General features: G+C 37.8%; 1 protein-coding gene across 1 annotated transcript in view; it reads right to left on the bottom strand.

Moving 5' to 3' along the window:
* Window positions 1-15,130, bottom strand: part of LOC139715730 (uncharacterized) — a 96,075-nt gene that overhangs the window by 76,689 nt on the left and 4,256 nt on the right. The window contains exons 5-11 of the mRNA XM_071627279.1: window positions 13,492-13,611; window positions 12,393-12,601; window positions 10,596-10,683; window positions 8,143-8,355; window positions 6,303-6,416; window positions 5,218-5,475; window positions 3,462-3,650 (exon numbers count right to left, since the gene is read on the bottom strand). Of these exons, the coding sequence (XP_071483380.1) occupies window positions 3,462-3,650; window positions 5,218-5,475; window positions 6,303-6,416; window positions 8,143-8,355; window positions 10,596-10,683; window positions 12,393-12,601; window positions 13,492-13,611 (1,191 nt within the window). The remainder of the gene's footprint in view (window positions 1-3,461; window positions 3,651-5,217; window positions 5,476-6,302; window positions 6,417-8,142; window positions 8,356-10,595; window positions 10,684-12,392; window positions 12,602-13,491; window positions 13,612-15,130) is intronic.

Genomic DNA, 15,130 nt, shown 5'->3' with positions numbered 1-15,130 from the left:
CCTAAGTATGGTGTCTTTGCAGACAAGTCGAAGGAAGCCTTCATTTTATCACTTTTAAGGAAGGGGAAAACGTAATGTGGCTTCAAGAATTACCGTCCAGGAAGCAATCTCAGCTTCCTATTAAACCTGGTAGGGAGTGCAGCTGGTGACCAAGTACGTCTTCAAATGGGTGACCATTCCCTATTGCCTCTTAATGTATCCAGTTGGTGAACAGAAGGAACCACGGCACTGACATCTTGTAAAGTAATAACTCTCATCATGTCTATCTCCTTGCGGTACTGGACCTACACTTGCCCTCCCTGAGGCACTATTGATTGCAAGATCTCTGGATGCGCACTGACGTGGTTTCGTTTAAATACCCGTTTGCCTATAAGCCAGTGTGTCACTGTCCGTGGCTCCCAATCTGCCAGAATCAACCTGAACTACGACATTCTTCAATGATCCTGTCGAGGACACCTCCTGATCTCTTTCTACACATCTGACCTATTCATAGTCCTAGTCAAACACACGTGCCCATTGTTACGACGATGACAGGCAGCTATAATAGGTTCATATCTAATGATGACATGATGCAAATGCAACAAGGCAAGTGCCAAAATGTGTCTCGCCCATTCGCGTAGAAGAAATTAACGTTTTTGTAAATCCTGGAAGTTCATTGACCCCTCCTATGACCTTTGACCTTGTGGTGACCTTCAACTCCCCAAGGGACATTTACCAGCCAAGTTTGGTCACAAACGGACATATGGATCAAAAGTTATGAGCCATAATCAAAACGTGCCGTAAAAACTTAACATTGGGCCCTAAAAGTTCGTTGACCCCTGTCTGTAACCTTTGACCTTATGATGAACTTTATCTCCCCAAGGGACATCTATCATCCAAGTTTCGTCACAAACGGACATAGGGATCAAAAGTTATGAGCCACAAACGAAACGCGCTGTAAAAACTTAAAGGACAAGTTCACCTTCATAAACATAAGGATTGAGAGAATGTAGCAATATTAGTAGAACACATCATTGAAAGTTTGAGGAAAATCAGACAATCCGTTCAAAAGTTAAGAATTTTTGAAGTTTTTTTGCAGTACCCGCTGGATGAGAAGACTACTGCAGTGTATGAATAACTTAGATGTCACATGCGTACAACAATATAAGGAAAATATAAAGAGAATTTCACAAAATTCCATCTTTTGAAAAAAGTACACATTCCCCTGACTCGTTACCGATAAATGTTATGGGTAATATTATTCCCCCTGCCTTTAGAAAGAGGCAAGTCAATTGCTCTTTTATTATGCGAAAAAAGTGAAAATATGTTGAATTTTCTTTTATATTTTCTTTATACTGTTGTACGCATATGACTCACACGCTGTAGTAGTCTCCTCATCCAGCGGTTCCAACACAAAAATTTAAAAAATTCATAACTTTTGCATCGATTGTCCAATTTTCCTCAAACTTTCACTGATGTGTTCTACTAATATTGTTGCATTTTCTCAATCCTTATGTTTATGAAGGTGAACTTGTCCTTTAAAATTGGACCCTAAAAGTTCATTGACCCTGTTTGTGACCTTTGACGTTCTGGTGACCTTGAACTCTCCAAGGAACATCTACCATCCAAGTTCGGTCACAAACATACATAAGGATCAAAAGTGTTAGCCATAAACAAAACTCAACATTGGGCCTTAAAAGTTCATTGGGCCTTAAAAGTTCGTTGAACCCTGCCTGTGACTTTTGACCTTGAGGTGACCTTTATGTTTGGTAAAATGTGTAACTTTGTATAACCAATCTTCCCCTCTAAGTTTGATTGAAATTAAAGTCCTAAGCAGAGAGTTATTCAAGTTTTTTGAAGCGTTACGGACGGACGACGGACGGACGACTGACGGACAGACCCCGCAGGCGATCCCTCTAGTCTCCCCGCACCCTCCAGTGGGCTCGACCTAAACAGAAGCTGTTGTAGTGATGAATTCTTGTTTCAATGACATTTGATATTGGATCCATGAATAAGGAATAGATTGCCAAACAATGATGACAAAACAGAGTTACTCAATGTTACGGCGATGACATGCAACTATACTAACTTCATATCAAATGATGATGCAAAATGCAGAAGAAACTGTTGTCGTGACGGATTCTTGTTTCAATGACAAATTTATGTCGGATTCATGAACAAGGAATAAATTGCAAATCAATGATGACAAAAAGTTAGGCCTACTCATAACTGGCACCTGCCATGTCAGCAACTGCAGAAGATCAAAATCTCCCACTTCAGAGACAAACATGACTGTGGACATAGGGCCTATATGTCTGGATGACATATAGGGCGGTCTTCTTCCATTCTACACAACATCCATTAATGTTGTGACATTGAATTCGCAATCAGTGTTGTGACACTAAATTCGCAAGTACCATGACAAAGAGGTCATTAGGCCCCGCTCATCCTTACTTTGTAAACGCAGACATTTTCGCGGTATACTAATTTTTGCATTTTTCGCCAATTCTAAAACCCGCGAAAAATATCTTCACAATTTTTTCTGCACGTTCTGAATGTGTTGAAAATTCCGAAGCGCGAATGCATTGAGCCGCGAACATGTTTTTTTGTTTTGTTTTGTTTTGTTTTTTTAGTCGCTCAGAACAAAAAATTAATCATGCAAAAATATCGACGTTTACAGCGTTATTAATGCCTTTAATCACTAACCGACTACTAGTAAATTGCTGGAATGGTGTATTCTATATATGGTGAATTCTATACATGGTGAACTTGGGAAACTGCTGCCAATTTAGATGCTGCATAAAGACTTTCAACAGGTTCATCAAAGTCTTGTCACATGACACCATTCTTTGATAGTTAGAGTCGCTGCTCAGCAAGTCCCGGGTTCTACAAAATGCTGCTCCCTCCCCATCTTCAAATGCATACATGGTTTCGCTCCTCCCCATCTTTCTGAACTCATAACCATCAGGCTACCACCTCGGTACTCCATTCGCTCCTCTCAAGGCATCACTCTGAACTATCCAATCCCCAAGATGAAACCAACTGTTGATGGCTAAGCATTCAACTGGTGCTCCCAAATTGTGGTATAACCTTCTGAGATTTTTTCGCAACCAATAGTCTCGACAGTCATCTCTTCTATTAATTCGTTATGGTAAAACATATTTTGAACGTGACATGTAATTTCGAAATTGTGCTACAATTAAATTCACCTACATTCTTATCATCATTATTGCTTATAATTACATTCATCATTATAATCTTAGATGGATTGCCCTTCATCTTGGCGAACAGGATCAACTGTTTAATGCCCCACCAAGAAAAAAAAATGACACTGTAAGTACTGAGTTCAAAAGACTAATTAATTTCTTACGGTAAACAATCATTAAGTAAGATTTTCCGTAAGCTACCAAAGTTACTTGATTACTGTCGTGTCTTACCAGACAGCGCGATTGAAACAACGTTGAGTAACATACACAACTCACCGTCATCGATATTTGCGCCTTCGGAGCCCGGCCCGTTGATTGTGTAAGAGATCCTGTCCCCGTTGACGTCACTGACATTGATTTGCAGCGTGTAACGTTGACCAACAATGACTGCCAGAGTGTCGTTCTGTTGCAAACCTTTAATGACACTTAAATCCTCGACGCTCATAACCGAAGGTGGGAAGTTAGCTGAAAGAGAGTGCAGTTGTTACATCTGATAAGTAACTGCAATCATTATTTACCACAATCAACTGAAGCCTATAGTCACTGCATTTCATTTCATTTCATTTCATTTCATTTCATTTCATTTCATTCATTTATTTATGCACGGCACATACTTCAGCCCGAAGGCTGTTCTTCCGCAGGTCCGTGCGGATAAAAAATACAACATAGATACACATTTTATACAGAAATGAACAAAGAAACCAAACAAACAAAAACAAAACTCATACATAAAAACAAACAAAAAAAAAACATATAGAAAAAAACACAATAACATGTTGATGAAACTGCGGCACACATTTCGACAGAAACAAACATGATCAATCAAAGATAACCATGTACAATTATACAAGTACATCGCCGTAGTTTAAAATGAAAGAGACGGAAAAAAAAGAGAGTTCAAGAGAGAGAGAGAATGAGGGAGACAGACAGAAAGAGAGAGAGAGAGAGAGAGAGAGAGAGAGAGGAGAGATAGGGAGAGAGAAGCCCATACAAAGGGGGGAAACTGAAAAAGTTGTCAATTAACAGTTTCGGTCAAGTGCGTTTTTAAAGCTTACAAACGTTGGTTTTTGTTTCAATTCCAATGGTAACTTATTCCAATGCATTGATCCAGAATATGTCAAACTTTTATGTTTGAAACAAGTCTTAATCAAAGGTAACACAAAATTTAACGATGAATTCCTTACGTTATAGCTGAAAACTTTAAAAGGAAACATATCAAGCAAATATTTCGGACAAAACTTGTGTGCAATTTTATACATAATTTGTAGAGTATGTTTATGTTGCCTCTTATCCAGTTTATCGATGGGTAGTGCTGTGTATAATAAGTCAGTTGGGAACCTAGCTTGTACGTTCAGGGGGGCGTTTCATCAACAAGTTTGTCGGGGGTTTTCACCGACGAATTTGCTATCAGCCAATCAGACGCAAGGATTTACACTGACAACTGTTAAAAGCTAATGAAATTCTTGGTCTGATTGGCTGATAGCAAATTCGTCGGTGAAAACTCCGACGAACTCGTTGATGAAACGCCCCCTGTACTGCACGCAGTGATCTATTTTGAAGAATTTGGAGTCTTTGAATATGATATTTCTTTATATTCCTCCACACAACATCACAATAATCTAATTTACTTTGAATAATTGATTTATAGAACAAAAGGGCAATATCATCAGAAATAAATCACAAAGAGATCCTATTAAAAACGACACTCTAACCATCGCAAAGTTGATCTCATATTCATGCATTATTTTACGTGAATAAGAATTGTTTGTAGATACTTGTATTCATAAACTGACCTCTTGCGGGGTCTTTTAGCCTTTATCATGAAATCATTGATTGCTTCTGAAGGAATTTTATGCCTACGTTTGGGATACTATCCTGAAATGACCTTGCCCACTATGCTCATATTCAAACTGCGAAGAATTATTCTATTTCATTTTCAATTCATCAATTTTCTGTTGAGTTTTCAATCTTTCTACACGCATTATACGTATCAATGTCATACATGTATTTTCTTTTCCTTTCTTTTATTTACCCAGCGAATTCATTTCGTGGGTAGACGCTGTCGAAAAATTCATGCTGTTCACTCCGGCTTCGATGTCATTAGTGGCAAGCGCGTCGAAAATACACGACTCATCCCCGTTGCACCTTTGTTGCACTTCGGCGATGTACGACTCGTTTGCCTGTTGGAGGAGGTCGGCGACAGACGGTGGCCTGAAGTTCGGGTCGTTGAAGTCCGTCCAGGATTGTCCCTCTGGATACGTGAAGAGGATCTCGTTTGATGGGACGTTCCCTGTAGGACAGTAACGAGGGGCGAATCATAACTGAGCATATAAAAGAGACTATGATTAAACATCACGTCGTTATCATGATGGCAGTAACACTGCGGCGTGGATGATCAGACGTAAACAGTTATAAGGTGGGAATCATACGAATTTTTTATATTGACCTCTTCGACAGTTTTACGATCTCTACCTAAAAAAAAAAGGATTTAATTACTTAAACTATCAGGTTAAAAAATGTAAAATGCCGGAGATGAGTTCGTTAAGCAAGCTCTACGATTTGGTGAAAGGATTAATTTCATGCTTTTGCTCAGATTACTTCAAGGACATGTTGCACAAAACCCCCGAATAAAACAGGTGACGTCATAGTTGCGTAATCAGCGCGGATTTGTCATTTACTTGTAGAGGACAATGACGAATGATAAACCAACCTTAGAGGGCTAAGTGTCATGTTTTGAACTAAGTTTTGGTTCGGTTAACTTGCTCTAAAATTGATCGAAGAATCGCGATTATCTTGGCTGTTACTTCAGCCGAAATCCTTGATCCCAAGATTTAGGGAATATAAAGTCTGGACATAATAATAATAGTAACAACATTTTGTCAAAAGATGCACACAATCTACATTGATATATTATGGTAGGCCTTAGGATACAAAGCACATGAAGACATTTCCGTTTATGTGAATGATGATTAACTTGCTTATTAGAAGAGAAACCTCAAGAGAATTTCCATCTCTGGAAAATATGTTTTGTGCTCTAGACCTTGTCACATGTACATATCTATTTGACGCAACAGCGCGGACCAGTGTGTGCTTTCAGAGAATAATACCAGTACTTACAGGATTGACCGAATGCATAAATCTGAGACTCTTCCAGGGTTCCATTGGATGGCGTTTCGAAGGTAGTGCCATTTCTCAATAGGAAGTCATCGGTAGCATTACCGTTCCACACTCCTGTAGAAAGGTTAAAATGAGCGATTGCCATCAGGATTATTTCATCAACTCTAGAAGGGCAACTGAAAGAGAAACTTTTATATCCCCACTAATCATCTCATCTCCCTCTCTCTTCCTTTTTCTGTCATTCCCTCTCTCCTATTCTCTCGCTCTCTACCTCTCTTTCTTTCTCTGTCTATTTCTCTCTCTCTGTGTCTGGATGTATCAATATAGAAAATTTTGACATAGGATGTAACATATAAATTGTAAGTACAGTTTATAATGTTTATAACACGCATAATACACGATGAAATGCACAGTTTAATATACTCAAAATACAGACTTCGTTTTTGGGTACATACAGTCTATAACGGTTCTAGTCGTATTCACCCTTTGTGTCATTAATTGCAAGGCACAACGTCTCATAAACTAACTTTGTAATCAAGATACAATGGATGTTATGTGTTTCGCATCAACCAATTATGAATAATATTATATTAGACAATATGATGTGCGATAGGTTTATATAAATATTATAACGTGAATTTTAGTCCACGTGTTTGCTTCAGCACACAAACAGACAAAGGATGGAGGAAAAAGATCACTTCATGCATTATTATGAAAGTCAACCAAATTTCTAACGCGTCTTGCGTCTTCTTCAGGGTTTCAGACAATGATGCTACGATAACATAATGACGCCTTTCCTATATAACAGTGCTTATCGTAGTTATGAAAACACAGTCATCTTCAGGATTACGAACAATTCGAAATCTTAACGAAGACGCATAATGCAAAGCGCATACGATGCAACCATTTAAACTTGTTTGACTCTAATAATTCGTTACCATCTCTACCTTTCATAGATATTACATTTTATGGGTATGTTATAAAATGGGCTTTAGAATCTCTGCAATCTGATTGGTCAATTGTCACGCATTGATTTTTACTGACCCACACTGAACCATGCGTCCGGTAAAATTCGAACGCATGGCCATGCATCCGGTAAAATCCGAACGCATGGCTCAAGTCTTCTATAGTGTTGTAGGTGTACCGGATGCATGATGGGGAAAATGGTTGTATTTCATGAATTTACGGGCCCATTTCATAACACAAATGACGCACAGGCCTATTTCGTTTAACTATTTTCGTTTAACTTTAGAACAGTCTAAAACCCACTCGCTGCGCTCGTGGGTTTAAACTGTTCCAAAGTTAAACCCGCGCATCCAATTATCACTGATCCACTCTGTCCTGTGCGTCATAGAGAGAGAGAGAGAGAGAGAGAGAGAGAGGGAGGGAGGGAGGGAGGGAGGGAGAGAGGGAGAGAGAGACACCCACGGGTGCTATGTCACTCGAGTGCGAGAATCGCAAATTAGGTAATGCCTAACATAGAAAGAAGCACACATTACTGAGCTTGTCTCACGCCTTTAACACAAAACACAATAAATAAACGTTTTCAGAATATGTGGGATTCTAGCAAATGATAATTTTGTGTAACGGTTCTGTTCATTGACGAATGATACCATGAATACACGTGCTTATGATGTCATTTGTGATTCTGTATGAATTGCTTATTCATATAAGCACGAGTGAGCACGTGTGTTGTAGGCAGTGTCTCAAGACATATTGCGAGTGTCACATGAAGCTATTTCTATAAAAAAAAAAGTACGAGGGCAAGATAGAGTTTGTGAGTATATCTGTGAGTGTGTGTTGGCGTGTTTGTGTGTGTGTTTGTGCTTTGATTCCTCACCAAGTAGACCATAACTTGTTCCTATGGTCGAGTATTCTGGCGGTGCATGGAAAGAAAACGACAGGCTCTTGTATCCTTGGATGACGGAGAAACTGATGGCGATGCCTTCCATTCTGTTAATCTCGAACGATACGAGAATCTCTGCGTTCTCCTTGTACTCACTGGGTGGGTCGTACTCTATGAAGAGACCTGAGTCGTCGTCCTGATAGCCACCTGTTTGCAATAAAATTCGACATTTGACTTGCATCATACGGCTACTCTTGTTGGTACTAATTGAATGTTTTATTGATTTACTTGCATTAGACGGTTACTCTGGTGAGGGGCTCATTAAATGCTTTGTTGCTTTTCCGCATTTGCGACGGAAAAGGTTTTGTCAATACATATAAGAAATGTTAACTAGAAATGTTGCTAATTATGGCGACTGGTACGCCTCTGCCATAATGCATGATTCCCCTTATAGGTACATAGTACGTCTTTACAATGTGTGATGACGGTTAAACATAATTGGCAAAATATCAAAATGACATGTTTGTCATGAATGTGTTGAATGTTCACTTTGAACTAGGTTTCATTGGATGAATGGTTTATTTTCTAAGGGAGCATGTATTCAAGGATTTGAGGATTTCTAATTGACTTTTGATGTTTTTGTATATGTTTATGCATTGAGTAATTCTTTTTTAAGATATGGAGAAAAAGTGTAATTTCAGTATTAAATTAATGTTAGCATTTTAAACTGGCCTTTGCCCCATGACCCTAAAATTCCCATGAGAATCACTGTCAAGCAGAACATGCATAAATATGTACAAAGTTTCATGATGATACCTTTAACCACTTTGGAGATATGGAAGAAAAAGTGAAATTTAGCACTTTCACTTGACCTTTGCCCTTTCTGTCAAAAAACTTCCCAGAGAATCTCTATCGGGTAATACATGTATACTTTTTAAGATTCAGGAAAAAAATCCGGCAGGCATTGCATAAATATGAGGGGAAAGTGAAATTTTGAGGAGTTTGCCTTGACCTTTGAACCCCTGACCCCATGACCCTAGAATCCCTGAATAATCACTGCCAGTCAGTACATGCATATGTACCAAGTTCCATTTAGATACCTTGAACCATTTCCGAGATATGGAAAAAAAGTGAAATTTTAACAATTCACTTGTCCTTTGACCTCATGACCCGAAACTCTCTCTAGAGAATCTTTGTTGGGTAGTACATACATGCACTATGTTTCAAAAAATACACATGTACCTCCAGGCATTGCATAGATACTGGAGAAATAGTAAATTTTGAGCATTTGACCTTGCCTTTGATCTTTGACCTTGAGCATCTGCACTCAAAAGTTGATAGGCACAACTTTGCCCACTACACATGTCAAGTTTCATTAGGATACCTCAAACGGTTTCTTAGTAATACGCTGTCCACAAAATTGATTACGGACGGACGGACGGAAGGCCGGACAACCCGAAAACATAATGCCTTCGTGGCGACACTTCGTGGTGGAGGCATAAAAAACGTTATCATCGAGCTTAATGCGAAACCGACACACACAGATTCTTCTGTTACCTATTCGGTCAGATTTATTTATCTTCTTATACACTCACACGCGGAGAACAATAACGAAGCGGATTGAAACAGATACAATCATGACTGTTTACTCAAATGTGAACGTTACAATGTACGATTCCAGGCTTCCTCTTTTTATTACAGTATCCTCTTTTTATTACAGTATCCTGAGACATTTGTCGATGTTTTTACACCAGACAGAATAACGGAAATTATAAAAATTATCAGAGAACCAATGGAGAATTATTAGCAATCAAACTTACGATAAACGGGAATGCATTGTACATTGAACGTATTAATGCTGGGAAAAACGGCAGGTCCTATGTTACACTTACTAAGATGAATATTCGTGTGTTTTGGAGTTCTATTGATTTTATTTCCTGTTACTCGATGAGAACTAAACAAATAAACAAAAAAGGCACACTAAAATGACGTCTGGATTGTATAATTGAAAAGGTCAAATTTCCGTTTGCACTTTGCATTATCTTTCCTATTAGTCTCGTCAATATCAAGACATAAAACAATTTTCCATTAACGAAGAAAAAATGACGTACTCTCTAAAAAAAAAATCGAGTGAAAATATTCACTCTTGAAGGAGTGAATACACAAAAGAGTGAATTTAGAGTGAAATTGGAGTGAATTTTGAGTGAAAATGTTAATTTTCACTCGTTTTAGAGTGACCTCAGGGAACACTCCAAAATCTTCGACTGATCCCTGAGGTCACTCCAAAATGAGTGAAAATGAGCATTTTTACTCAAAATTCAATCCAATTTCACTCTAAATTCATTCCTTTTGTATTCATTCCTTCAAGAGTGAATATTTCACTCGATTTTTTTAGAGAGTTATAGCATATAAACAGATAAAATAGACTATATAATCAAAATCAGTACCCTGTTTGATGCTATCAACAGTAACGTTCTGGGTCCCATTGATAAGGATGTTTATAGCATTTCTTTCATCGTTCAACAGCAGCTGTACCTGTTGTGCGTGGCAGATCAAAACAGAAGAGACAGACATTAGAGACATACGATATGGTTCCCTCTTCCAGGTTTTTCATATTGGAGTGAGTGTCGTCCTACTGCATGAAGCAAAAACGATGTGCTGGGTAGAAACTTTTGTAAATGTTTATAATTGAATGTTTTGGTCGGTTTTGCTGCTTGTGTCCTATAATTTCGGCGATATGTGCGAGCACCACGTCACGTGGTTAAAGATGCCCAATTTATAATATACAATAAATAATATGTAATGCATGCAACTGTATAGTGCTATCAACGGCAAGATTTGTGATAGGCCAGATTGATACCACGTGACATGCATAAATTTTGTTACGATAAATATAACTATTTCGCACTACTGCGCAGTCATAGCGTACGTTCAGTCGTAGTCTAATCCAATCTCCTCCGGGTTAGTAGTTTTCAATAGAAATCTGGGTTAGATGCAATGGGATGTAATAATTACTCCGTTTAAGACGACTAAATGTCAGTTAATACACAGAAACTTATGCGGAAAGTTATCTAACGGGATAATTAATGTGAACAGAAATAGAAATGGATACAAATATGTAACTAAAGTCTACATTGGCTAAAAAGTTGTGATATTCCCTGAAAATCTTCTCTGAATCAGTTACATTGCTGTTAAATCTAAATATCTAGGTTAATAGCTTAATTTTGTTCATGTCGAAGCCTTTGTATACACTTTGTTCGATCTCCTTGGAAATATTATCTGATTTGTTTTAGAAATGTTCTGTTACACAAAAATTGTGTTTCGCGCATACATGAAATGGTGTTACAGAATAAAATGTAGAGTCCTAGTCAAATCGTGGCAGCAAAAGAAGAGAAAATTAATACATGTCTGCAAAAAACAAATGTTTTGTATCCCATGGCAGCAAGAATTAAATTCATAGATGTAGATAGTTTGTTGCTCCCAACCATCTGCAATCCTCCGTATTTCATCTTATAATAAAAAATTATGCAATGCATAACGATTTTACTTTATTTTTTAAATAGAATCTCTTTCTGAAAAATAAGAAATTGACGTCCACGGACGCTCTGACAGTGACCAATTGCAAAAACTGTCACAAAGAAACAATTTCCCGTTAACATGGCCAAATCTGGTGACTTGTCATAACAAAAATTGGAAAACTCCATCCAGTTATAATTTACTTATTCTTTTCTGTCCTTCCAAATCACTATAACCATATATCGGAAACGTGCAAAGATCGGAAACGTGCAAAGAACGGAAACGATCGGGCTTATAAATTGATATCACTACCCTGACTACCAATCGTGTCACCAGTTATACCATTGGCTAGTGAACATTTGACATTGTCGCACATACTATTATCATCTTCATGATTCGAACATCAAAGTATTTTTTCTTCTTTTCGGAAATTACACATGCATGGATAAAATGATTCAATATCTTGATATCCAAATATATAGTAAAATATACAGTTAGATAGATAGACAGGGAGACGGAAGTATGGATGAATGGATAGATAGATAGATGATGGGATACTAATCTGTAAATAGAAACGGTGTTGGCTTTCGAATGTAGAAAAATCAAACACTGCGGTAAAGCAAACACTTTCAACCCAACTGGTTTCCATCTCTTCAATCTAAATTGTTAATGAAATGGTCCAAACCACCGAGCAATCGAGCAGAGTTCAGTTACGAAGAAAAACGTACTTTTGTGCCACCATGTTCGGCAGCGAAGCCAACGTAGACTGTGCCGGTGTCAACCTCGTTATTGTCGGCGTCGAGAGCCTTAGCCGTTCGGGCCTGCAGGGTAAAGTTCACCTCGTCTGGGAATGAAATCATGGTGTACTCCCCAAGCCCGTTGAATGTGTACGTGTTACCGTCCAGTGTACTGATATGAGGGTCGCCCCAGGTGAATGCTGATGAAAATGCATGAAATATAGTTTGTAATGCTCAGCGTGCTATGGCCTGATATGGACTCTGTCCAAGTCTGACCTCATTCGTGTTATCTGAAATCATCAAATAATTACTGATATAATTAGGCCCGTATTGATATTATTACAAGTGTACTTATTTTTTTTTTCTTTGTTGGAAGTACTTGTATATCAATTTTCTACATCTGGGTCAAATGAGACATTGTGGATGGGACAGAGGACAGAATTTTAATTGTTCAACTACTTTGAGATGCACTCATAGTTTTGTCATCCCCTTTGCACCTGTATTCTCATTCTCAGAAAATTCCGACAGTCACTATACTATACTGTAATCACAATAACGAGAACTAATACGTCATTTTATTCTTCAGCGCACTCGCCTTTATGTTGGAAGATAAAGATATAGACAATGATGCATACAGTACTATTTTTAATGCCACATTAACAATGTAATAGATCTTGGTTCTCATATACGAATAGGTTTGAAGGTCCGTGAAAAGAAAGTGTAGAGCATTCAAAATAGTATGTGTCATATATGTTGAACACTAATTTCCATCGTTATGATTATTTCTCTTTTTTTTTGTTACAATGGCAAAGTGTGCGTTGCTTTTTTTTTCGTGAAAATACTATTCATGCATATGTCTTATATTTTGTTCAACGATCTGTCCTTCCCAGCTGGATGAAGGTCAAAATGACTCATGTACCGATTTGTAGGATGTATTTTTGTTTTGTGAAAATAAATATACTATTGATTTTAATTGAATTGAATAATTGCAGTAAATCAGGGCGCCGTAACAATATGATTATGAATGGTAAAGAGGGACTAAGATGTGTCACCAAAATCAAATCTAAATGTCATAATCTAACACCGATACCTTGTAGCGGGAAGCTGTAGTCCTGGCACGTTGCGGGTTTCCTACGCTCATCATAGAGGTTCTTGAACACCTCGCTCTCCGAGCGCACGATGCAGTAGTACGCAGGGAGAATGTCAGAATCTTTCAAAATAAGAAAAGTGAGCAAAAACGATGATAATTCTGATAACACAGAATCCCTGTACAATTTGCAAACAATGCAAAATGCATTATCTTATGTCTGATCAGTCATGCTGAGCAACACAAGCTACAACTTTCTCCACTACCAGTTTTTTTTTTTTCATTAAAAAAAATATATTTTATATATATATATATATATACGTATATATATAGGCACACTTTCATGCTTCGGGAAATTATTGATATATCTTAAGTAGTGAAAGGTACCTGTCTGTTCAAAGGAAAAGCTTTCATTTTCTTCATTAACTCCTTCCACAGTAAATAGGGACTACATACCACCCACCAAACATATGTGCTGACCCCTCACTTTATGAGCTAGAATAAATGAATTACAATAATTTCTCAAAAATTTATTTCACAACAAAATGCAATACACATCACTGAACAAAATTATGTAATAGTCATCAAAATGCGATTTGGAACATACCAACTAACTAAAAAAAGCAAATGTAGTAGTGTATAAAGAAACAAAAAACACGGGGATAGTTGAAAAATTGAAAGAACCAAAGATTACATACATAACAAATAGAAGTGTTAAATATGACGAAATCAACTAAACGCAACGCTTGTCTTACAGTACTATAGTCTGTTAATTAAGTTCATTGCTCTCATAGAATATAGTAATAGAGAGCAAATGTAACCACGAGGAAAAAGATTTACCGTTTTGGCTGATTTTGATCATGAACAAAAACTGATGGGAAAAGCCAGCTACAGGAGATTGAGCTGTAGACGTTGATTATTCTTTGCTTTGCTTCATTCATTTTGTGTATAAGATTGTCTTTTGTGTGAAAGAAGACATCTACTGGAACGGTACTCTTTTTTGTATTGTTGCTCTCTTCAGAAATTCTTTACACTCGCAAAGAGCTCTTATCTTCTTAACTGTAGATACTGAAGACCTGAAACTCAAAATAATATCTTTACTGAATATAAACACTGACCATATAGCTCAAGCTTTGCTTCTTCCGTGTAAGCAGTTATACTTTGCTGCCTGCTGTACGCGTGGACACCACGGAAATTGGTGATAAGAGCGAAGGTTGAAACGTCGTAGTAACAACGCACCCCGGGACCCTGGCGCTGAATACCTTCAAACGGATTACTAACTGTCAAACCTCGCGACCGCTGGAAGCACAATATTCCTTCGGATACATCTACATAGAAACGAAGCAGGTCAATATCATACTAATTGTTATCATGTTCATCAATTTACCGGTGCAGCAATGATAATCTCGAGCATGACGATGATTACAGTGATAATAAGATTCAGGTAAGGTGTTAGTTTTGCAAGCTGGACAAATACAATGTGCAAGGACCTTACCCAGAAACAGACCGATTAAAAAACATTATTGCAGTTTCATATAACCACTATATGATAAGCAATCTAAAAGATCTACGCAACTCCATCGGCATCACCAAATTTCTGTTTTAGCTTGTAGCTATACAAGACTGCTATGTATAAAGTCGA

Source organism: Diadema antillarum, unplaced genomic scaffold (genome assembly GCF_040938485.1).
Source record: "Diadema antillarum isolate AM-2024a unplaced genomic scaffold, OU_Dant_1.0 scf00000054, whole genome shotgun sequence".
Classification (NCBI taxonomy): Eukaryota; Metazoa; Echinodermata; class Echinoidea; order Diadematoida; family Diadematidae; genus Diadema; species Diadema antillarum.
The sequence above is the reverse complement of the archived record's forward strand: the minus strand, read 5'-3'. Positions and strand labels throughout refer to the sequence as shown.